The sequence below is a fragment of the Camponotus floridanus genome, unplaced genomic scaffold (genome assembly GCF_003227725.1).
Source record: "Camponotus floridanus strain SB8 unplaced genomic scaffold, Cflo_v7.5 scaffold39, whole genome shotgun sequence".
In the NCBI taxonomy this organism is placed as follows: Eukaryota; Metazoa; Arthropoda; class Insecta; order Hymenoptera; family Formicidae; genus Camponotus; species Camponotus floridanus.
In genome coordinates, this window is record NW_020229536.1 from 1,150,562 (window position 1) to 1,175,615 (window position 25,054).

Genomic DNA, 25,054 nt, shown 5'->3' on the forward strand with positions numbered 1-25,054 from the left:
TAAATTAAGCAATCTCGATTTTTTTATTGGGAAATATAACATTAATTGTTTGAATTTATATTTAAGCAACATATATCTCCAAGAATGGTTTAAAAATTTGAAATCGTCTTGCCGTCCTTTAAAATGTCTTTTTGTGCTGTGGAATGCTTTTCTGGGTAGTGGAAGACGAATAAATTATTGTGAAGAATCTTTAACTGTTCTTTAATCCGGTTTCGTCTACCATGTAAAGTCAAGGCTATTCTCGAGTCGTGCATACTAAAATAGTTTTTGTGTTTCTTGTCTTTCATAAAATCAACATAATGTGCGTCCAACTTGTTAGTTAATGTATTTAAACTTTTTGAAATTAAAATATATTTAAATTTTTTTTTTAAATATAAATTATAATATTTTTATACTGGTTTTATTTGATATTTTTATATTTAGTTTTAAATTTATATATTTAAGTCAAAATACTATGCATCTATATACAATTCTTTATATATATAATTCTTAATTTTTAATGTGCGATCAAATTCTATCTTTTATCAAACATATATATATATATATATATATATATATATATATATGTATGTATATATATATTTTTTTTTACTGCTAATGAAACGCGATGATAATACATTAAAGCATAATAAATATAACGAAATAAACATTTCAAGGCTAATCTCCATATTTCTTACAAGACTTCATCGCCTTGTCTGTTATTAATTGCACATGATAGACTTTGTTACTCCTATTGAAATTAAAATATGTTAGGAAAGAATGATTTATTTGAAAAATCTCGGAACTTTACGACTGTTGTTGACTAGCGAGCTATTTAAATCTGCGTCTTTCTTCGCTGAGGTCTTACCTGCTCATATAGCAAAGAAGCTTATAGTAACATTGCTACAATGTTGCAGTGACGTTTTAAAACAGCGAAAACGCATAATGTGTATGATTTCTTCGCTTTCTGCTACGGATGACACCAAATTTAACTAATTCGTATTCAAATTTTCATCATAAAATGGATATAAAGCCTATAAAAGATTGATACTAACATAATCCAAGGTATATTTCTTTTCTTTTATTAGTTTATTTCTGATAAACTGATTTAATTTAAAGTAATTTGTTTAATAATCTAATCTCTTCCTTGTTGGGGTTATTTGAAATTAGATGGACAAATGGAGAAATAATCCATTTATTGCCTGTATTAAAGTATTCTTATTACCGAATGTATGTAAGATAGTTGTTTATAGATTATCAAGGTAAACATTTAATAAGAAACGTTTAATAAAACATATTATAAATTTTCCTTATCTTTCTTTTTACATTTTTAAAGTTATTTATTAAATTTAAAGCGTTCTGCATTTATAACAAACCGCGTTTCAATATTACAAATATATATTGCACCGTAACATTACTGTAATTTTACATTGTAATATTCATAAGGGCGAACAACTACTGCAAGCTTGAAGTAATGTTGCATTTCGCAACTTCTATGCAATATTACTAATGATTCAATGTGAACATAATTTTATGCAATGTTTTTGTAATCTTTCGGTGCGCTGTATAAGCTTACGACAAATTATGGTTATTATAGTGAAACTCAATCATACGAAATGTTACATAATATCATATTTATGCCTCATTGTAACGCTTCGTTGTAATGCCTCTTTCATTTATGTTTTAATAAATCTAATTACAAATTCATTATACCTTTGTCTCCGTTTAATTCATATTAATATATATAAAGAATATATATATATAAAGAATCTATTTTTTATAGAATTATAATAATAAAAATAAATTATACAAATATTTGGTATTTGATGAAAAATGTAAAAAAATTGTGAAATCTGAAAAAAGGTCCGCTCATTGTTCTTTATTCATGTTACTTATTGTATACTGTTTATCATTATATTTTAATTGGCGTTAAAAAATACAGTATCAGAACAAAAAGTACATTATGCTTTATACGTATTACGTCAATATACTGATTGTGAGAATTAAGAAATGAAGTATTTATGTAAATAAGGTATCCGTGCAAAAAGAAAATCCTTATTAATTTTATTTTACTTCATGCACAATTCAAGATAGTCGAATAAAAATTTATAATCCATTCACTAAATGACATATAATTAGATAGCGTAAAATTATATAGGGGGTGAGAAATTTGCAATGGAAAATGTAATAACGCGGAAATGAAATAGAGATAGAACACTCGGCAATGTGATTTATTACACGATAAGCGCAATCCCGCTGAAAATCGACAGAAAAATGGTGATTCGTATATCGGCGAGTACTGCATGTCTGCATCGAACATTATTAATTACATAATCCAGCAAGTCGACGATAATGACGTGTCTCTGACCACGCATTTGATACGTCTGGTTTACTTTCTATAAGAGCTATTTCTTCTAATATATTCCACATCAGTCGATGATTTTTTTATTATCCATAACACTCTATTTACATTACATCGTCGAAAAAAAATAAAAAGTGTTTATTATCGAAAATCACCAATTTATCAAGAGATATGTAATCTATTTTATAAGATATATAATAATCATAATTTGCAAAAAGTTCTTACAGAAATATCAAGTCGCATTAAACAAATTTAAGACTAAAGTAAAAAATAGCGTATATATAATAAAAAATAAAAAATAAATTTTATTATAAATATTTATTAATCTAATTATTACTAAATTAATATATAAAATATTATTACTCTATAAAATTCATCTTATTTTAATGTTTGCCTAAAGTTTATATCTAATAAATAAATATAAGCATTTTCATTGTGCACAATTATGTCACGCTAAGCTTATTCTAAGTTTATAACTACAAATTCATTACATCTTTTTCTCTCCGTTTTCGATCGACATCCGCTAAGAAATCTAGTATCAAGCGCATTACGCTCTCTGGAACAATCCTGAAAATAAAACAAAATTTAAAAAGTATCATCATATAGAACTTCTTTTAGAAGTAATTATTTATAAATTAATTGTAAAGTTATATAAAAAAATATCATTTTTAAATAATCATAGAAAACAATGAGTATGAAAAAAAAATTATTTTTGATACATTTGGTACGACTTTTGATTCGTACCTGTTAATCGCATTCAAAGAAAGAAGACATCGCGGTATTGAGTACTCCGTGTAATTTCTTTGAATCGCTTTAATTATCTCTCGGGCAGCATATTCTGGCGTTACAACGCCGAAAATGTAAGGAAATCTACAATTAATTCTGTATTAAAATTGCTTTCTAATTGTTATGACAAGCAGAAAACAGAGATAATTCAACGTAGCAGACACACAAACAGATATTAGTAAAAATAAAATAGCAGGTAACAAAAAAATATAAGTTACATATATAGTGTCCAAATATTTATTAGAGGACTACTCTGTATATAGTAATTTCCTTGTCAACTTCACGCTCGAAGTAATCAAAGAAAAATCACTAGAATCGGTATCGTTATGTAACCATTTGATAATTTGATATTATGTAATATAAAATTTGAGTTTACGAGTACAAAATATTTTTGTTTTACACAAGTTTTTTTCTAAAATCATAAATATAATAAAATTCCATTAAAAGTAACAAGTATTATATTTCCTTAAAAATTTTAATTTCAATTCTAAAAGAACAAAAGCTAATAAAAATCGTCAGATATAGTGAAACATAGAAGTAATACATAATTCCTTGTTTTACTATTATTTCGTCGACATTCGGTTTCACTAGCTTGCGCTAATTAATTATATCTCACGCAATTACGCTATATTAAGATGGATAAAGCGATTTGGCTCCCAACTCGCGCGCAAATTATCGCGTTTATGGATCGACATAAACGCGATGCGGAAGCATCGACACGAAAACAGATACTGTCTGCCTCCATTAGAAAGTATTCGATCAATTAATAACACGATGAGTATAATGTGTGGTGCAATAAATGAAATATTGCAATTGCGTCGTATCATATTTCTAATACGTACGTCTTCCGCTGAAACATCTTACGTAGCGTTTATTATTATTAATGATTTAAAAATGTGTTTTCACCTGTATTTAGGATCCTTCGCTAAACCGGTGTCCACGTAAAACGGATAAATCGTCGTGAAATGAATGTTGGATTTTCTCTCATCTAACCGCACTTCCTCGTGTAAGGCTTCCATAAGACCTAAGAAAATTGCCGAAAACGATATTAAACCGCAAACGAATTATCATACGCGAAATACCTCTCACGGCGAACTTTGATGAGCAATATGCCACTTTTTGCGACACCCCATAGATACCGCACATGCTACTTATCGCTACTATATGACCGCTATTTTTCTGCAGCATCAGAGGCAGAAATGCCTCTATCGTCTGCTTGAAATAAGAATCATTATGAAACATCTTGAGAAAAGAAAGACTTTTATTAATTTTAGCAACGAAAATATGTACTGCTTTAATAATTTAAAAATACAAACAGAAATGATGTTTAGATTGATTGAACTTGAAGAGAGATTGTAAATAAATCGTTATTAAAAAATAAATGCATACCCAAAAGTTTGAAAGCACATTAACGTTAAATGTTTTCTCTACGTCATCCGGATCAAAACTCAGATATGGCTTATGATACAACACAGCCGCATTATTAATGAGTATTGTCACATCCGGCACGCCGATTTTTCTCATCAACCTGACCGTCTCTCGTACTTCCAATCTCTTTGAGACGTCAACCAAAAAACCGTAAACCTAAAGACTCTCGATAGTTTCGTTTGGCTTCATTAAAAATCGTATAATACATTGTTTTTTTTTATAAAAAATAATAAATTTAAAAATAAAAATATAGCGTATAATGAAGTAGAACTCCAAAGAAAATATCGTACTATTTAACATAATATTATGTTAGTTAAATTATGTTAATTATTTAATATAATATTTAATTATTAATATAATGTGATATTTTTATTATATAATTATATTATAATTTATTAAATAATTAAAATATAAGTATTTAAATATGTACTTCTCCACCATTTTTCGACACTTCTCTTATCGTTGATCGATTGTTATCAACATCATTATCCCAACACACTATTATACAACCCATAGACGACAATTGAATGGCTAACTCACGGCCGATACCATGACCAGCTCCAGTAATCTAATTTTATTTTTTGAAAAATATAATTTCCATATATATATTGCATAAAGACATTTCTGCACCTATCTTTCATTGCAATCATTTCTGCTTGGTTTGAAAAGCGAAACTTACTAGAACGGTTTCTCCTAGTAAACGTTTCGTGGAACGCGGTACAATCATTCTGAAAGTTGCCATTATCATCGCCAAGCTTATCTTTGCTGACAGAACGGATAGATCCAGAAACAATCGGTGCAATTTAATATCTTTGAAGATATGTTGAATGCTCTTCATCCTGAAATAATTGTTAAAAAGATATCAAAAACATAAACGAAAAAATAAATAAAAAAAATAAATAATAAATAAAATAATAAATAAAAATAAGATTCTCATTATTTCTAACATTTAAAAAAATTTGTCAATTTTATTCCATTACAAAATATCCAAATATATGATGCCTCTTTATAATTGTAATTATTTAACGCACATATAACCACATTAACTATCATTATAATTGTTATCACATTAATCTAATTTCACACTTAACAGCATAGGGAAAAATAAAACGAATTATCTCCAAAATAATAAAGTTGGGACGAAGATAATTACAATCTTTTAAAGAACATTAGAAAGTATAAAACATTGATATTCTAAGCAAAATAAGAAAATAAAGGAAAATGCTCGCACGTAAAAATTCTTGTGAACACCCTGTAACTTCGTGATGTAAGTTTCAATGGACCCGGTGGACCGTAATATTCGGCCCGATCACTTTCCTTCCTACTTTCGGACCGTCGTTAGTATGGCAGTTAGTTTATTTAGAATCCGAAAATTTGTCAAATGCAATTTTAACTTTAAAAATAAAAATTATATCATTTGACATTTGACAGTTTGTAGCCATGATATTTATATGTAATGAATTTATAACATCGATCATAAACACTTAAACATCTCGTCGTTCTTCTTTCTTTTTCCTAAAAAAATTTGGGTTATATTAAATTTTCAAAAATAAAACTAATAATATATTATTACATTTTTTGGTAAACACATTTTGAAAAAAAATTTGTTTAAATATATTTTATTTAGATATCTAAAAAATAAGATTAATAAGATTATATACGTTTTGCTGAAGATTTAAAAATAGCAAAAAACAATTCTGTTCTGCTACGGCGTATATTTCCGAGTGATATAATCTCCTTTGTTTTATCTTGCAGAAAATTCTCGATCCTCTCGAAAGAGTAGTTGTCAGAAAACAATTATGCAAAATGTGTCTGCTTTCTCTATTTCTGTGCTAAATAGATTATGAAAGATTTGCTTTCCTCTCGCGAGCATTTATAGTCAAGTAAACATTTAATCTAGAGTATAAAATCAAGATGCTGAGAATGAGAAAAATTATCGAGCATCCGAAATTAAAGAGATTCTGGACGAGATGGCGAATTCTTATGTGGAAAGCCGTACTTATGCGGTTACACAGTCCTATAACCACTGCATTGGAAGTTATTATAGCTATTATCTTTTCTCTACAAATACGTCTGATATTTGAACCACACGCTCTTCATTCGCAGGTAGTTCAGCACTTGCAAAATCATGTATCACAAATTGAATTTATGCAACTTTATATATTTACTTTTTATATATTTACTTTATATATTTATATATTTTATATTTTTACAATTTAATTATGTTTGATAATATTTATATCCAATATTTTTTTTTTCATTTTCAAGATTTTTAATTTTTTGGTTAATATCAAAATGGTATAAAACAAAATTTAAAGACATTAATTTTATTAGATGAAATTGCATAAATGATAAATAATATTAAATGAATTAAGTAAATAAAAGTACATATATATATATATATATATATATATATATATATATATAAAAGTGCATATATATACATATATATATATATATATATATATATATACATATATATAAAATTGAAAAATGATATTTATCATACATATATAATTATTTAATTTATAAATAATCTAATAATGTTTTTACATGTGATTCTCTCATATTTATTTATATAAAGAACTTGGATCAATACAGTCGAAATGATATTCTGGCTAAATTGCCGAATGACGTAAAATGTTGGTATGCTCCAAAGAATGCATTTATAGACGAATTAATGTCGAAAGCGGCAAAAATGCTTGATACGAATGGTAAGATAATCTCGAAGATGTTTATGAAAAAAGAAATTAAATAAAAAATAAGTATTACATATCAGTTCAAGCAGCCGATAGCGAGATCAATCTTGTGCATTCGCGTTACACGAAAAATGACACTTCCAAGGTACTATGGGCGATCTTTGAGGTCAAAAAACTTGCATTTGGTAAACCAAAGGTTTTAGAATATAAAATACGTTCATCAGAAATAGGAGAGAGTCGAGTAATCATGATGCACGAGGAAGAACCTACCTATAAAGGTGTTTATCAAATGTGTCTTTTAATAAATAGACATTAAGATTCTAGTTTGATATGTCAAATTAACTAAAAAATTTATGTTCGAAAATCTACTAAACATTTTAAAATTTTATTAAACGTTTAAAAAATACTTTTCACAATCTTGTAAACAATCTTTTAATTATTAATGTAATCAATGTTATAATTCATAAATGCCATAGAATCTTGTATTGAATTTATCTTAAGAACGTATCGTAATAAAAAGAGCAACAAAATTACTTATATCAATGTTTATAATCGAAGATCCGTACGTGTTAAGTGGTTTCATGGCTCTACAAATAGCAATCGAAAAATCCTTCGTCGAAATATGGACGAATCCGGCATTACCGAAGATCGCTGACGACGTAAGCTCTTCAAATACCGAAATTAGCGATGTAGTAAACATTATCTTAAACGAAAAAAGTGTAATAAAATCACAGAATCAACAAAAACAGACATTTTTCGCAGCTGACTATCGGCCGATTTCCGTTTTACAAAGTGGATTTTTTAATTCTGCCATCTGTTATTCGACCTAACATAAGTATCATATATTACATGGTAGTCATTGCTTTCCTATCATTATCAGCAGCAACATTAAGAAAATCACTTCATGATAAAGAAACTGGATTCAGAGTAAGATTTTGTTACGTCTTGTAATATTTATTATTACTTGCCAATTGTATATATATATATATATATATATATATATATATATATATATATATATTGTAATAATAATTTTATTATTGACATGATATTTTTTAGCAAAATATGTACGTGTTTTTTAGAGTCTTATGAGATTGACGAATATGTCTTTCGCGATGCTATACGTCGGATGGCTTAATTATTTCATGATTACCATGTTACCTGCGACGATCATATGCACGATTCTGCTACATCCTGTGTTCTCCGCTACAAATGCATTGGTGGCTGCTATTTTTATCATGATGTACAATGTCCTTTCGATGCTCTTTATGTTCACAATTGGGACATTTTTCAATCATAGTAAATTATTTAAACATATAAACAAAAAATATATAATATTTTAATTGAATGTGAAAGCTTCTATAAGAAAATAGCTCAATTGTCCACTTTATGTGATATATTTTGCATATGAGAGTAGTTACTTTTGTTCTTCTTAATAAATTATATAATTAATATTATATATTACATTACACAAATTACATTTTATTTTATTATAAATTGTAGATCACAATTATATTTGTATAATTACAGATACTTCTCAAGATTTTCTTATATAATTGCGTATATTATTTTATCATAGCTACAAAGGCATTGCTCACTTCGATTCTGTTTTGGATTTTTTTGACACACTTTACCATCGTTTTGGATCAATTCTTGATAAGAGCAGCTGTTTCATGGAAAATCGCTTCGCTGATTCTGCCACATAGTGGTTTGTTATACGGACTTGTGGCCTTCACAACTCAAGCGAATTTCGGTGAGCAAATATACGCAAGATTATATTAAAATTAGACATTTAAATTAGACATACAAGATTAAAAATTACAATTTAAAAAATTACAAAAATATAGAACAAAAGTATTACATTTAAAAAATTACAAAGATAAAATATAAAAACATTATAAAGATATTAAAAAATATTTACATATATTCCATATAAATTACATGCACCATATATTGCATATAAATTATATGCATTGCAAAAAATATTTGTACATATACATACAATTGAGAAATTGCTCATACCACTTAAAATTTCATTTAGACATAAAGATTATGTATTTGTACTCAAGTTATATAACACAATAATTATTTAAATTAATTATTTAAATAAATATTATATATATAAGATATATATATATATATATATATATATATAAGTATTATTTACATTTATGCTCTTGAAATAAATTTTTATTTATCTACGACATTTATTTATTTATGATTTTATTTATTTATTTATGAAACATATGAATAATATTTTATTCATATATGTAAAAGATTCTTTTAATAACAAATAAAACATTACCCCCAAATAAAATTTTTTACCCCTTATTTCTAAGTTTATCCTATCTTTTGCATGTAATAAGATAGACATTAATTTTATAAAAGTATTTTGCATATATGTTAGTAAATAGGAAAGTTATGAAGTAAATTGCGTAATATGCGTTACTTGTAAGCATTATTCACTGTAATATTAAAATTAGAGATCTATAGATTGTAACTTGACTATGTTTTTTATATAACTATCTTATGTTAGATTAGTAAAGTTATTTGCAATCACTATTTCAAAAAAAAATATATTTTTACATTTTTATGTAAATTATCTTTATAAAAAATTTAATGGTGCTTATATTTTATGCATCAAAATGTTATAAGATTATTAGAAAATTATTTAACATTAAAATAGATGATCCTTCAAATACATGATTTATCATATTATATAAAATGAATTATCGGATTTTTTATTAGCATATTATTATTAAAAGCATATCAGATGATTTTGTGAGGTCTGGTATTAATAATAAATATAATTAATATATAAATAATATATGTAAGATAAATAATATAATTTAATATGAAATATATCTTTTTGTTAGTAGAGAATTATGGAAACGAAAATTTGAAAAATATTTGGCAGAAGGTAAAATCGCGTAATTACATTAATCCTACATCGTATTTATGGCCGCGATGGCTTTCCGAATTAATTGCGCTACGAGATGTCCATGATATTATTCATGCCAAAGAAAAGATCTCTATCGGCATGATCCTGTTTGCATGGTGTTTACATATCATTTTCTGGTACTTACTAGCGGTATACTTGGACAATATTAATCCGGGTAAATTTGGCAGAGCGAAACCTTGGTATTATTTATGTAAGGTAAATAAAAGATCTGTAATTTTTCATCAATTACTATCTACTCCTTTTAAATAATACCAATTATTTATATAAATAATATTATAATGATATTAAATAATATTATTTATATAAACGATATTAAGACTATATAAGAATATATATATTTATGTGCTATTTTAAGAAATTATATTTTAAGAAATTATTTCTTTGCCTGCTCTTCTTCAAATAAATAAATGAATTAACGTAAATATAAATTAAATTTAAAAGATGTTTAAACAAAGCATTTTAATAATCATATGTAATAATATTTATTTCAATATTTGAAAGCATTTCTTATATATATCTTTCAGGATGTTTAAAAACATTTTCAATACTTTCGTATAAAAATATAATATAAGAATTATTCTTACATAAAAATTACAAACACATATCATGAATTGTCTAGAAACCTATTTATGATGACGACGATTTAATGATTCGAGGATCCACTAATTGGTCGGCAGTTGAACGTACACCATCATATATAAAAGTATATATAACATTATCTAATTAAGTAAAAGGCAGAGAGAGAGAGAGAGAGAGAGAGAGGGAGAGAGAGAGAGAGAGAGAAAGAACGTTATTCTTAGATTTTTATATTTTTACATTCTTATATAATGTCCATTTAATACAACTTAAATATTATTAAATCATAAAATTAATACAGCAGATAATCGAATAACATTAAGTAATTTGCATTACAAATTATTATTAGAGCATTTTGTTTCTTTATTTACGTAATTTAATATAAATACTAGATTTGTTTTGGTAAAGCAAATTTATATATTAAAATAATATAAAATTTTAATAATATAGTAAATAAAAAAACTACTGCAAGATTTACATTTTTTTAAATGGATACTCAATGTTATAATCTTTATCATTTAAAAATCAAAAAGCGAAATGAGAACTTTTAAACATTAATTGAGCTATAACAAACATTAATTGAGCTATAACAAACATTAATAATTAGCTATAACGTAATTTATCTTTTCATATAATTGATTTATATATATGTACAAACGATAGCCGTCTATTCGAGTAAGATGTGTCCGCAAAGAATTTGGCAAAATTGGTGAACGCTTTACAGCTATAGACGATGTAACGATCGATTTCTATCATCAAGAGTTCTGCGTTATTCTTGGTCACAACGGCGCCGGCAAAAGCTGTTTGTTAAAGACAATTATAGGTAAAATAGATTTCTTATAGATATGATAAACATTCTAGCTTTATATTCAATAATCAATATATCAATCAAATTTTTTATAATTAAATATATGTAACAGGAATGCACAAACCAACTCATGGTTACATTTACTTAGAAGGAAGAGATAACGAGAACGAAAGTACCATGGATCCGATTGGTTATTGCCCGCAGGAAAATATATTGGTGAATTATTTGACAACGATACAGCATCTCTATATATTTGGCATGGTACAAATATTTCCATATTATTAACACTTACAAAAAAATTGACAATACATAAATTTGCTCATATATCAAATAATACTTTTAATCTAGAATGCATATTAATTGTAATCAAAAGAAATTATCTCATACATATATATAATAATAATAATAATAATAATAATAATATGATTACTTATATAAATTATTCCTTTTTGTAAAAAATTTTAATTTTCCGTAAAATTATTCATCAATTAAAAAGAATAGAACACATATTATATCAGTTTGAATAAAAATTGTTATTTGATCTATCTTGTCACATTTTTAAGGATTTAATCTAAAATTTGATAGTAACTAATTATATTCGACTAGAATTACAGTAAAATGTTTAATTGTTCGACTTATGTAAAAAGAAAGAAAAATAATAATTTGCATGCCTAAACTCTTTTATATAAAATTATTTTATATAAATTATTAGTATACACAACGGGATATGCTTCTAAATGATTTTGGATTTAAATTATATTAATATTCAATTTTTGTTGCAGTAGTATTATATATAAGTTACATAAATATAATATATTACACACAAAATCTATTTATTGCGAATAAATTCAAGTTGTGTACAATTTACAATTATTAAATAATCTCTTATGTTTTATACAATAAATCTTAAATTAGAATTATAGGAAATTAATAATTGTAATAATAATTGTTATTATTAATCAAAATAATATTTATGCTCCATTTATTAAAAAATTTATTTAATAAATAAATATTTTTTAAAATTATCTTATTAGTCAATTAATACTAAACTTAATGTGTTGACGCGTAGCTGAAATTAATTAGAGCAACACAATCAAAATTTCATTCAGTAAATTAATTATTATTTTAGATGAAGGGAATGACTTATGCTAATGCTCATAGAGAATCGCTGAAGCTATTGAAACAACTCGATTTGGAGTTTGTAAAGGATAGGAAAGCAAAATCTTGCTCTTTCGATACACAAAGAAGAATTTGTTTAGCGATGGCGCTTATTGGTGACACTAAGGTACATTACTTTATTTATAATCATAATTTTATAATTATAATTATAATTTTAATGAATTGTTAAAGAAATTTAAGAATTAAATGTTGACATTTATAATTTTAATAATAAATATATATGTAGGTTAAACAGATTAGATAATTAAAATATAAATTTTTTCAGATCTTAATTCTCGATGAACCTACATACGGAATCGATCCATGGCATAGAAGGCAGATATGGGATCTACTTTCGGTGAACAATCTTTTTCAAACATCCAGTTAAATATTAAAAATTTAATATGTATAGAAATTAATAAAAATTTCTAAATGCCAAGTATTAATGATTTGCAGGATATAAAAAGAGAGAAGACAATATTAATGGCAACGAATTCCATGGAAGCTGCAGATCTTCTCGCCGATAGAATAGCCATTATCGCTAATGGAAAGATCGAGTGTTATGGTTCGAAAATGTATCTAAATCGTCGATACGGTAAAATTCTAAAATTCATAGACAAGATAACTCTATTTATTGACATAAAGAAGAAATTTTAAAATAGATATAATTAATGTATCATTAATTTATTAAATATTTCTAAAATTAATTGGAATTAGGAATCGGTTATGTGCTAAGTTTATTGGTACAAGAGAATTGCAATGTAGAACGAGTTCGTGCGGAAATACAAGAATTCTCGGCAGACCCCATTACTGTACGAGGCATGATGGGTTTGGTAATAAGATTCGACGTGCCCAGAAGCAGTCGATTCGCTAAATTGCTCCAACATTTGGAATCCAATAAGGAAGAGTTGGGAATCATATCTGCTGCACTGAGCGCTGCAAGCATCGAGGGTCAATTTCTCAAGTATCAAATCTTTGTTCATACAAAGTATTAAGTTAAAAATCTTATTAATAAATTTTTCTTTAAGTACAAAGCTAATAATAAATATAATTAAAAAGCAATTTTAACTTCTACAGAATATTTATTATAAATAACAATTTTAATTTCAACTTCTTTACGTTTTAATATTTAAAAATAAATCAAAAACTAAAAGAGGTGTTCAAAATAGTAATTTTATTCTACATATAGGATGATATCAAAAATTTTATTTTACATAACTAATTTATTTTACACATCAAAAATTTTATTTTACATTACTAATTTTATTTTACATGTAGGATAGGTTTAGAAAGCCAATTCAAGGAACGCTGCGTATCATTATCTAGCGATAAATATGAACTCATTGTGCAACAGAGACGACGACATTTATTACAAATGGGTAAAATTTGGACATTATTTCGAAAAAATTGCAAAATGATAAATAAAAATGTATGTGTGTGTGTGTGTTAAAAATTAAAATTTATCTCTTCATTTTAATATTTCTATATTTATAGTTTAGACAAATAATTAATATGTATTGTTGAATATTATTCTCAACTAATCTTTCTCTCTAAATTTATTTATAATTTAATTATCAGCTAAACCATGGGAGCGATTAACCGGTAACACTTTATGGCGACAACAAATTCTTGCAATGTTCTACAAGAAATTATTACACATTATTTCCTCCTGGAAAATATATATATTTTCGGTAAACTCTTTTTATCATGAAATACTGTCTATTATGAAAAAAATATATATTTCTCGATAAATATAATTATTTTAGAATTATTTTAGATAACTTTGGCGATTGTTACGCTCATTCTGACCACTATGATTGGCGAATTGAGCGCTTTTACGCTTTTTGACACGACGTAAGTTAATCTTGCTTGTTTTAAATCGACAGAAAAAGAGACGATTTCTTTTCATATGTAAAAATTTAAAGATTTTTGATATTTTATCTTCATATATTATACATTTTTTTTTCATCAAATAATCAATATATTTTATATTGGTAAAAAATTATTATTTGCAAGAAATATTGATTCATCTTTTCATGATACATAAAATATAAATACATATAGTAATAAATACATGTAGTAAATATTATATATAATAAAAATATTTTATAAGAAACACTTTTTACTTGCATAGAAAAGATGTGTTCTAAAAAAATTAATAAACACAGTTACTTAATTATTTTAATTATTTATAATTATAGCGAAAATGTTATAAATTTAACGAATTATATGGATAACAACCTTCATGTATTATACTATGCGGCCGATGAGAAAATCGCAAGAGACTTTCTTGTCACATTGTACACTACTGGTCAAGCATATAGCGAAAGGCACAATTATCATGTCTCCAAAAACATCCCAGCCACAGATATTATGATTCATCCTAATTTACATTCGATAGAGGTACTGCAAATATCCGCGTAAATTTCCGCGTTTATTAGCCAAATTTGGCTATTAATATTTCATAATAGTTTAGGGATCGTTATGTGATGTCTATCGACATATACGCAGATGGACGTGTACAACTTATGTATTCATCTACCGCAATATACAGTGGCCCAATTGCATTAAATTTACTACATAATGCGTTGCTGCGCTACCATTGTGGCTCAGATTGTTGGATCAAATTGACGAGTCGACCATTAATACACCCGGGACAGGTAATATGGAATTTTGATCCTTTACTCTCTTTATATGCATATATAAGACAAAATACGATGTTAACAGTGGCAGCATTTATTAGTCCACCCACGCAGTATCCGGAATTGGGAGAATGCCGCTATAATAATGACTTTGTTTCTTCTCCTACCGTCTATCGATATGGGGATACGGGAGCGAAATACGCTCTCGAAGATGCTGCAGACCAATACGGTCGGCGTGTCTACGCGAATTTATTGGATCTCGATGTATATCATTGATTTTCTATTGTACACGTTCTCCATAATATTTCTTGGAATTGCAATTTTAATCGCCTATCATCCTGCTGTGCAGAATTAAATGATAATTAGACATTAAAGTAAAAATGCTATTTATGTGTTATTCCTATATAAATTAGAATTCCTACATAAATTTGAAATAGAAATTAAAGTAAAAATGCTATTAATTTATGTGTTATTCCTATATAAATTAGAATTCCCATATAAATTTGAGTTTGAAATATAATTAAAGAATTGGAAATATGCAAATAAATAACATATACATTGTAATAAATTAATATTTCAGTCCAAATTTTAATAATATTCTTATGTTATGGAGGCTGTGCCATCCCATTAAATTATTGCATACAACTTTTCACGAGGAAACCAGAAAAAGTCTATCTGGTTGTAATATTGATTAACATCATAGTTGGTCAGTAATTTAATAACAAATAATAATGATTTGTTATTATGTTTTGTTATTAATGACTTAATAATAATAAAGTTTTATCATAACAATTTAAGTATAAAATATATTTTGCAGTATTATTGGTAAACAGTTCTATCGTTTTTCCATTAATGTTTCGCGTACTAAACAGCACTGGAAAATATATATTTGAGGCTCTTGTACATATATTTCCACCATATGTTTTAGCTTGCGCTTTAAGCAATTATGTCATATTAAATTTATATAACAGACAGTGCAGTTATTCCAATGCATGCGATACGGAATTTTACATTGAAGATCCTTGCTGTCGTAAGTCTATCCTCGAAATTACACATTTGAATAAAATTTGAATTATGATTTGAACTAAACTTAAATTTAAAATTTTAGAAACTTGCAATGATAAATTTTGCTCCAAGCAATTGAATGTAATGCTGATCAAACAATCTGGCGCTGAATATTATCATTCGGTCACAGACGACATACTTTTAATGATATCCCAAATGTTTGCTCTTTATATATTGCTAGAGATTTTTGACGAAAAAAATCGCAGAAAGTGGTATAGTTATTCTGTACCTTCTATGCAAAACGATAATATTGTGTCTGAAGTTATAGAGGAAAAGAAGCGAGTCGATGAATATATAAAACGTAAAAACACATGAAGCATAATTTAAAAAACTTATTTAAATTTATATATTACTTACGTGCAAAAAATTATAAACTTAAAATGCATAGATTTGTTTTATTATGAAAATAATATTTTTGTCTTGATCAGAAAAATTGTCTTTTTCTTTTCATTCAGATTATGAAGAAACAAAATTATTTCCACCACAAGTTGCCCTAGTTGTTCAAGATTTAACAAAAGAATATTCTGGGAATGCGGTAGTTCAAGGAGTAAATTTTAACGTAAATAAGTTTTAATTAAAGTATTTTCTTATATATTTTTTTCTAATGTATATTATACACAATATTAAATAAATATTCTTCGCTTAGATCTATAAACAGGAATGTTTCGGTTTGTTGGGATTTAATGGGGCAGGAAAATCAACAATATACAAAATGTTAACGGGACAAACAAAAATATCGGCCGGAAAAGCAGTAATATACGGATATGAATTTACAAGAAATCAAGAAAAAGTGAGTATATTATCAAATATATTATGTCTTTTTCTCTTATAATCAAAATATATAAAATGATTATAAATAAAATAAAATATTCTTAAATATATTAAATATATTTAATGCGATAATATGAATTAATAAGTAACGTTTTTAAATTTTTTATGTCTAAACTTTTATAGATCTTTTTATTGTATTTTGCAAATTATTTTATGGTTATTAATCTCTTATATTTCCTTACATAAAAAATATTGTCAAGTTTATAGGTATGATAGGATACTGTCCACAAATTAACGGACTAAGCGATTTTATGACGGGGAGACAATATTTACAACTTCATGCGGCACTTCGTGGTGTTCCATACGAATGCATTAACGACGAAGTAAACAAGTGGCTAGATGTATTAGGTATAAAAAATGAAACATAAAATTTTATGGGATTTAAGCATTCTTAATTAAATACATTAATAAAATAAAATCCTTAGATATGTTAGACTTCGAGAATTTAAAAATCGCCCACTGTCCTTGGGGAATTCAAAGGAAACTTTGCGTATTGCAAAGTTTAATTGGCGATCTACCAATGGTATTTATGGATGAACCTACCACTGGAATCGATATAATGACTAGACATGCTATCTGCGAAATTTTACGTCAAATACGGGAAATGGGGAGATCTGTATTAATTACTACGCACAGGTTAGACAAATAAAATAACGATTAAAATTTGTGTTAAATGGACTTTGTCGATTTCTAGTATGTCGGAAGCAGAAGCAATGTGTCTGCGCGTAGGAATCTTGGTTAACGGCCAGTTTACCGTAATTGGATCTTGCGAGCAATTAAAAGCAAAACATGGTCGCAATTTTATATTAAATATCAAAGTAGTACAGGGGTATCAGCTTGCAAACCTCGAGAAAATAAAAACTATTATTGATGAAACTTTCCCCGCAATAAAATTTAAAGATAGTTATTTGGTAAGTAACATATAACTTTACTTTTTGACATCTTTACAAAAAAGATTATTATAATATAACATTACACATAAAAATATTAAATAATTTAAATTAGTTAAACGTATTTGGATGACTTTACTGGATTGATAAGATCCAGGCTAGAAAAGATTTATAAAAAGATAAATTAAATATTTTCTAACAGGGTGTTCTTAAATATGAGTTGGAGAGTGATATTTTGCACAGTTATGTATTTGATAAGCTTGAAAAGTTACGACAAAGATATGTGTGGTTCACAGACTTCTCTGTTACTCAACCATCCATGGATGAAGTACTTTTAACTTTAGCGAAGAAGCAGAGAAAACCTAGCATAAAATTAACATTTTATGAACGTCTTTATTCTTGGATTATCCGTAATATATATCAAGTATAAGTGAAAACCATATATATATGTTTAGTAATATTAGATATAAATTTCATTAAATATAATGTTACTTAAAGTTAATAATAGCAACACATGTTAAGTTCATCTGACACGATTGTAACACATAAATTATAAAATTCTTATTAATTCTATTAATATTGATATCTATTAATAATATTATTAATATTTATAATACGTTAATTATAAACATATAAAAATAATGTTTATATAGTATATGCAAATAAATACTAAATAATTTTAAATTTAAATTTTATTTATGATATAACATTGGTGTTGGGGACCTTTATTTAATATTCAAAGGAGGCTTTGATTTTTTTCTGCCTTAAATTTTAATTCATACATCAATTATGACTACAAATACATTTTATAATTGTTTCTTACGCGCACGATACAGTAATATAATATTCTATTTCAAATAAAAAAAGTTTGTTGTAGAGATAGAAATTGTTATTATTTTTATCAGTAATCCATAAATAAGATTTCAATTTTCGACTTATATACTACCTGTTTACACACAAAAATATATACTATATTCAAATAAAAATATTACTTTTCTCAAATATATTTTACATATTTATATATCTCCAAGGCTATCGTAAATTTCATAAGCATAAGATTTTCTTCAAAATATTTTCTTAATCCTAATAATTGTAGCAAGTTTTTAAATAATACTCTCTCGTAGCATTTTAATATTTGGAACATATTTATAACAAACAATTATATAAAACAAAAATTATTAAATATATATTTAATAAACATAATAAACATAATAAAATATATTAATGTAAATATTTTATCTTTATTACATTTGTGATACATTTTATATTATTCTTTCGATACGTTAATAAATTCTACAGTTAATTTTATATATACATATATTATATATATATATATATATATATATATATATATGTTCATATTATATATATAATATTTTATATACACATATATATATATATATATATATATATATATATATATATATATATATACAGATATGGAGTATGAACACAATGTTTTCAAAGATTAAATCGCATGAAAGAGCAAGCAATTTTAATAACAGTATGTACAAAAAAGTAATTAATATCGAAAATAGAGATGGTTATTTAAAATTTTCTCTGTTATACAACAATGTGCCAGAATATTCAAAAACTATAATAACATCGATATTTTGGTATTACATTTTCTACAAATGAGAGAAATCTATTATTCAACAAATGTCACGTATATTGTGTTTATATAATATATGTATAACCTAAAACATAATATCACATATATATTGAAAAAGATGTGTTGTAAAATATTGATTTATTAAATTTAAAATCTTATTTTACCGGTACAAAAATTGCTTCGACTAAACTTTGATTAATTTAATTGATGGTTAATTTTGCGAAATAAAAAACGTCGCTATAATTCAAAAATGTCTACAAAACAAAACAATAATCCTTTTTGTATTAATAATTTTAAGCAGAGATGTACTTGAAAAATTAATAAGAGTTTTGTCGAAGTTACCCTGAGGCTTTTATTATATTACAATCATTGTAATTATGCAAAAATAAAAATTTTAAGTAATTACAATATTAATCGAGTAAAAATTTTTCATAAATAAGTAAATATTATTTATTCGTATTCAAAGAACGTAGTTAATGTGATAATAAAGATAGACAAAATATGAGAAGAACAGACACATTTTTAAATATGTAAACATGTTAATGTATGAAGTTCTTTCTTTCATGCCATTAAAAATAGCGATCGTTAACTTAAACTTAGTTTATGTTCTCAAGCATTACGAAAATTGTGATTGACGAACTATAATTTATTCGATTTTTATCTATAGAAACAATGCATTCACATATATTGCGTATAAGATAACACAATTGATTAATTAAATATTATATGCAAGATATGTAAAATAAAACAGAGAGAAAAAAAGAAAGAAAAAAATATTTTAAATTATAGAAAGAGACAAATAACATATACAAGATTAAAAAATAAAGTTAACATAAAATAAGAATTTATTTGTCAATTAGAAATAATTTTCTTTTTCTTCTACTTTCCACTTTCTTCTCGTTCTTTTTCATACCCCTTTTTCTGTATTTTATATTACATATTTCTTGTAATATTTAAAGATGTATTTATAAATAAAAAAACAAACATATTTTTAACAATTATTGTTAAAAAGCAATAAATATATTCTGCTGTTTGTGTTCACCAATCATACGCGCGAATTAATGCAAATTAATAATATTCTGCAAACTCTCTAAATAAATTTAATTATTTTATTGAAAATGCTATAAAAAAATAACAAAAACAAAAGCAAAAATACAATAAAAAATATTTTCTAATATTTAAAATAGCTTTTATTATTTTGTTTAATTACTTTAAATCTGATATTATATACAGTTAATAAAATATAAATATAATATAGCATTAATATAACTTTTTCTTAATAGTGTTTTTGATTCTTTTTACGGCATTTTCTTTTAATTCGTAAAAAATTTTAGAATTATATAGGCTAATTATTTATAAAATGTAGGTAGTCATTTATAAAAGTATGGGTTCTCCTTAAATTACTTCTTATTCAAAAACCGTTTAAATTCATAATAATAATTTTTAAAAATAGTTGTTAATGTTATCTCTCGAGACTATTTTTTCAATATTTTATACAAGATGCGATTTTGAAGCAAGCTAAAATTTGTTAGTTCTAGAACGTTAAATTGTTTCAAAAATTATATTTGACATGTTTTTATCAAACAAATGTAAAAGTTGTTGTTTGTCACTTATTTTTTTCTTTGAATCTCTTTTATAAATACAATGATACAAAAGAATAAGAATATCGTTACTGTATCTCATTTCAAATTCTCGCAACCAAAATATATCTGCTCTTTTATGTACATCCCAATCTTCTGGATATCGGATATTATTTTCTTTAACGAATTCGTAAGCAAGTATAGAGAGATATTTCAAGACACAAATTGAATTACACATTCGTTTATCTTGAAGATTTATCCAAATCTCTAAGGATTTTAATAATAATTGCTCTTGCTGAAATGTAAAATCTACTTCACTTACAGACATAACTTTTCTGTCAAATTTGTATTTTTTCCCCCGATGTTTGCGACGTGCTATTTCTCTATCTAAAGTCTTCTGGCAAATTCCGTAATGTCTTACAGCTTCAAGTTTGCTTCTTTTTTCAGCTATAATATCTTTTATTGCTGCCTCATATTTTATTTTTCTTTGAAGATATTTTCTTCTGTTTTTTAAAATATCTATTTTTAATTGTAATATTTCGATATTAAGTTTATAACTTCCTGCTACGTCTGATATAGATCTGTTGTCAATCATAACATCATGTACCGCTGTCCGAAGTACATTTCTTAATTTAAGATGCTGCAGAATACGTTTTGTGAATTTGTCCAACTTAATTTCCTACGAAACAAAAAGTATATATTGTACAACTGTAATTAAATAATAATAATATAAGATCATGCATGAAATAAAGATCGTCTAATCGTTTGCGTTGTTCTTGCCTCGCAAAATACACAGTTGCATTTATAAATTGAAACTAGATAATACATGCTCTTCATAAACAAATTATATAATGATTGAAAAACGAAGAATTTTTAATATTCTTGAAGTATATATATATTGTAGTATATATATTGTGTCTCGATAATAATATAAAAATTTAAAAGTGTTAAAAATAATAATTTAAAGCGATTATGTAAATAATAGAAATAAATCGACAACAATGTCGATAACAAATATGTCTAGACAAATTTCTTTTTACAATTAAAATATTGTGGACACTATATATATAATTAAAGTATTGTAAAGCATGAATTTTATCTATTTTTATAGAAAAACAATTATTAAATCAATGTTACACAAAATGATTGAATTTAAGATTCGAGATATTTTGTCAGAAAAATAAATATATTAATTCAAGATCCCTGAATAATACATGTATTGCTTCTGCGTTTCAAGAAATTGAAATTTGATTCTTAGCTTTATCTGACATTCAATCAGATCATGTCAATTATATTTATATATGATGTGAAAGCATTAAGTTTTCAAGCAATATCTCAGATACATATAAAAAAAATACATTAAAAAAAAACTATATTTAATTTTATAAATATTGTCATAATAATACAATAGAAAGAGAAAGAGAGAAAAAGTGAGGGTGCTGGAGACATTTATCGATATAATATTTAAACGATTCATATGAACATAGGTCATAAATGTACGAAAAGATAATGTTAAACGAATTTATTTAAAATGACGAAATTTTTAAGAAAAATAATATTTTTAACACTTACAGTATTCTGTTGTGGTTCTTTTATTTCCATTTCTATTTCTGTTGGTGTTTCTTTGAAAGCAGTATCTTCTCCTGTTACATTTTTAATTAATTCCGATGTCTGTTTAACCATCCATGTTGACGTTGCATTTTCTGTTTTGGAAGAACATAAAAGTTCGGAAGCACAGATAAGTTTGGAAAATAAAAATTGTATATTTTCGTTTACTTCTGTTGGTGTTTCTTTGAGAGCGATATTATTATGTTCTTCGAGTGCACTTTTAGTTAATTTCGACTTCTGTTTTACCATACATGTTGATGTTGTATTTTCTGTTTTGCGAAAAACTGATAAACAATCTTGTTCAACTTTGGAAAATAAAGAGTCCAATTTGTCGTCTCGACCTGCTGATGAATTTCTGGAAACGGTGTCTTCCTCTATTACATTTTTATCTAATTTCGACATTTGTTCAACCAAAAATATTGCATTTTCTTTTATGAGAGAATCTGATTTTAAAAGTTTTTTCCATACATATTCTATATACGCAGAGGAGATGTTCGCCCATAACTTGCGAATCTCTTTAATGAAAAATTCTATACTGTAGTATGTATCAAAATGATCAAATTTTTGTCTTATTTTTTGTCTCATATTCAATAACTTCAATGGTTGAAAAATTTGAGATGTGCCAAATGGAAAAAACAGTATTTCGAAGTTATCATTTTGCATGGCATCTTCTGGGAGAATAAACGTTTTACATTTTTCGACAAGCAAAAGCACTTTGCCACTTGCATTTGTTTTCTTTTGATGTTTTTTCACTAATTTCATGAAGTTATTATTATACCAATTTGCGAAAATTTTATCATTTTTTGACGTATTTTCTTTTGACGTAAAAACGATACTCTTCTTGTTCTTCAAAAATTGTGTAGTTTCTTTATCTTCATGTTCATAAATATAAAACGGTGATAATTTATGACTACCTGTAGCATTTGTACAAAACATAATAAATAGACGATTCTTTTTTAATTTTTTTACATGAATTTTGTTTTTGGCTTGGTGTATATATTGAACATAAGGTCTAATAAATTTGAAAGAAATTTTGATCATAGTGTAAATATTATCTCTTCTAATATTTTTTTCCTCCAATTGATGGTTGAATTTTTGAATAAATTTTTCAGCATCCAGTTCTTGTTCAGTTTTAGTCTCTTGCACGAGACTTTGCGAGTTCTCAGATAAATTTCGAGATTTATAATTAGATTCTTGGTGCTTCTCTCTCTTGAAAGGTGTTAGATTTTCCAACAATTGTTTTTCTTCATCAATTGTTGATGGCCCATCAAACTCATGTTCAATTTCCTTAGCTTTAAACGGTTTGGAAAAGCCTCCCGGTTTTATCCGTTTTTGATAGCACTTATACGATGAATCTTGTAATTGATTATATTTTGCTTCGTTTACGCGTTTTCTTATTAAATTTATTTCTTCCTTGGCTAATTTTTTTATTTTATCTGCATTACGACGTTTAATTCTCCGAAGTGTAGATTTAGAGGTTTTATATTTTTTCATAATTTGTTTTTTTGAGGTTTGACCTTTCTTTAATTTATCCAATATTTCTTTGTTGCGTTGTTGAATCGAAAGAATGTTTCGTATTGTGCATACTTAATATTATAAATTTTATTTAACATTATTTTGCACTCACTTACGTTGCACTCACTTTGCTCTATTAATTTTACAGACACTTTTAATATTTTTGCCACACGATATAAAGAGTTGAAACTAAAATCGGCAACTAAAAGTTGTTATGATTAGCTGTTCTTGAGAAGGATCACAAACGATCGCAAACAAGAACATTATTCAAGTCATGTATCCCATCAATTCCCTAACAGTAATTTCTTATCTTTATGTTTACCTTTTACATATATAGTAACATTGGCTAAGACATTATATTATTTATAATTGATAATAAAACGATGAAGTTAATTGTAAAAAATTATGAGAAAAATTGTATAAGTGAAATATGCATTATCTTGTGTCTATAAAAAAACTTACTTATTTGATTGTGTTGAAATGTAAAGAAAAAGATACTACACACATATATATAAATATAAGTATCGCTTTCAGAGATTAAGCAAGCTATGAC

At 25.7% G+C, this 25,054-nt stretch overlaps 4 protein-coding genes across 4 annotated transcripts; 2 read left to right on the forward strand and 2 right to left on the reverse strand.

Moving 5' to 3' along the window:
• Positions 1–2,817: 2,817 nt before the first annotated feature.
• Positions 2,818–5,393, reverse strand: LOC105248667 (short-chain dehydrogenase/reductase family 16C member 6). Its single transcript, XM_011253624.1, has 7 exons — positions 5,235–5,393; positions 4,986–5,123; positions 4,517–4,711; positions 4,210–4,339; positions 4,034–4,151; positions 3,086–3,211; positions 2,818–2,908 (listed from the first exon to the last, which is right to left on the reverse strand). Exons 1-7 carry the CDS (start codon positions 5,391–5,393, stop codon positions 2,818–2,820), a joined length of 957 nt encoding a protein of 318 aa, XP_011251926.1.
• A 9,178-nt stretch (positions 5,394–14,571) lies between these two features.
• LOC112638864 lies at positions 14,572–15,755 on the forward strand. Its single transcript, XM_025411323.1, has 4 exons — positions 14,572–14,612; positions 14,960–15,161; positions 15,230–15,418; positions 15,486–15,755. Exons 1-4 carry the CDS (start codon positions 14,572–14,574, stop codon positions 15,753–15,755), a joined length of 702 nt encoding a protein of 233 aa, XP_025267108.1.
• Positions 15,756–16,549: 794 nt separating this feature from the next.
• Positions 16,550–18,616, forward strand: LOC109610308 (ATP-binding cassette sub-family A member 3-like). Its single transcript, XM_020029548.2, has 7 exons — positions 16,550–16,766; positions 16,921–17,024; positions 17,112–17,255; positions 17,497–17,644; positions 17,722–17,932; positions 17,991–18,207; positions 18,389–18,616. Exons 1-7 carry the CDS (start codon positions 16,550–16,552, stop codon positions 18,614–18,616), a joined length of 1,269 nt encoding a protein of 422 aa, XP_019885107.2.
• Positions 18,617–21,620: 3,004 nt separating this feature from the next.
• Positions 21,621–23,405, reverse strand: LOC112638865. Its single transcript, XM_025411324.1, has 3 exons — positions 22,951–23,405; positions 21,937–22,057; positions 21,621–21,673 (listed from the first exon to the last, which is right to left on the reverse strand). The coding sequence occupies exons 1-3, from the start codon at positions 23,386–23,388 to the stop codon at positions 21,621–21,623; spliced, it is 612 nt and encodes a 203-aa protein (XP_025267109.1). The 5' UTR covers positions 23,389–23,405.
• Between the last annotated feature and the right edge of the window lie 1,649 nt (positions 23,406–25,054).

Coding starts and splice junctions, on each gene's coding strand:
- LOC105248667 (XM_011253624.1), bottom strand. CDS start 5,393: ATGAAGAGCATTCAACATATCTTCAAAGATATTAAATTGCACCGATTG. Junction 4,712..4,985: donor TGTCGAAAAATGGTGGAGAA/GTACATATTTAA, acceptor GAGAGTCTTTAG/GTTTACGGTTTTTTGGTTGA. Junction 2,909..3,085: donor TCTTTGAATGCGATTAACAG/GTACGAATCAAA, acceptor TTTTATTTTCAG/GATTGTTCCAGAGAGCGTAA.
- LOC112638864 (XM_025411323.1), top strand. CDS start 14,572: ATGATTGGCGAATTGAGCGCTTTTACGCTTTTTGACACGAC. Junction 14,613..14,959: donor TTTACGCTTTTTGACACGAC/GTAAGTTAATCT, acceptor TTATAATTATAG/CGAAAATGTTATAAATTTAA. Junction 15,419..15,485: donor CATTAATACACCCGGGACAG/GTAATATGGAAT, acceptor CGATGTTAACAG/TGGCAGCATTTATTAGTCCA.
- LOC109610308 (XM_020029548.2), top strand. CDS start 16,550: ATGCTGATCAAACAATCTGGCGCTGAATATTATCATTCGGTCACAGAC. Junction 17,256..17,496: donor TTACAAGAAATCAAGAAAAA/GTGAGTATATTA, acceptor AATATTGTCAAG/TTTATAGGTATGATAGGATA. Junction 17,933..17,990: donor GTATTAATTACTACGCACAG/GTTAGACAAATA, acceptor GTCGATTTCTAG/TATGTCGGAAGCAGAAGCAA.
- LOC112638865 (XM_025411324.1), bottom strand. CDS start 23,388: ATGTCGAAATTAGATAAAAATGTAATAGAGGAAGACACCGTTTCCAGA. Junction 22,058..22,950: donor AAGAACCACAACAGAATACT/GTAAGTGTTAAA, acceptor TTTGTTTCGTAG/GAAATTAAGTTGGACAAATT. Junction 21,674..21,936: donor TATATCAGACGTAGCAGGAA/GTTATAAACTTA, acceptor TTTACATTTCAG/CAAGAGCAATTATTATTAAA.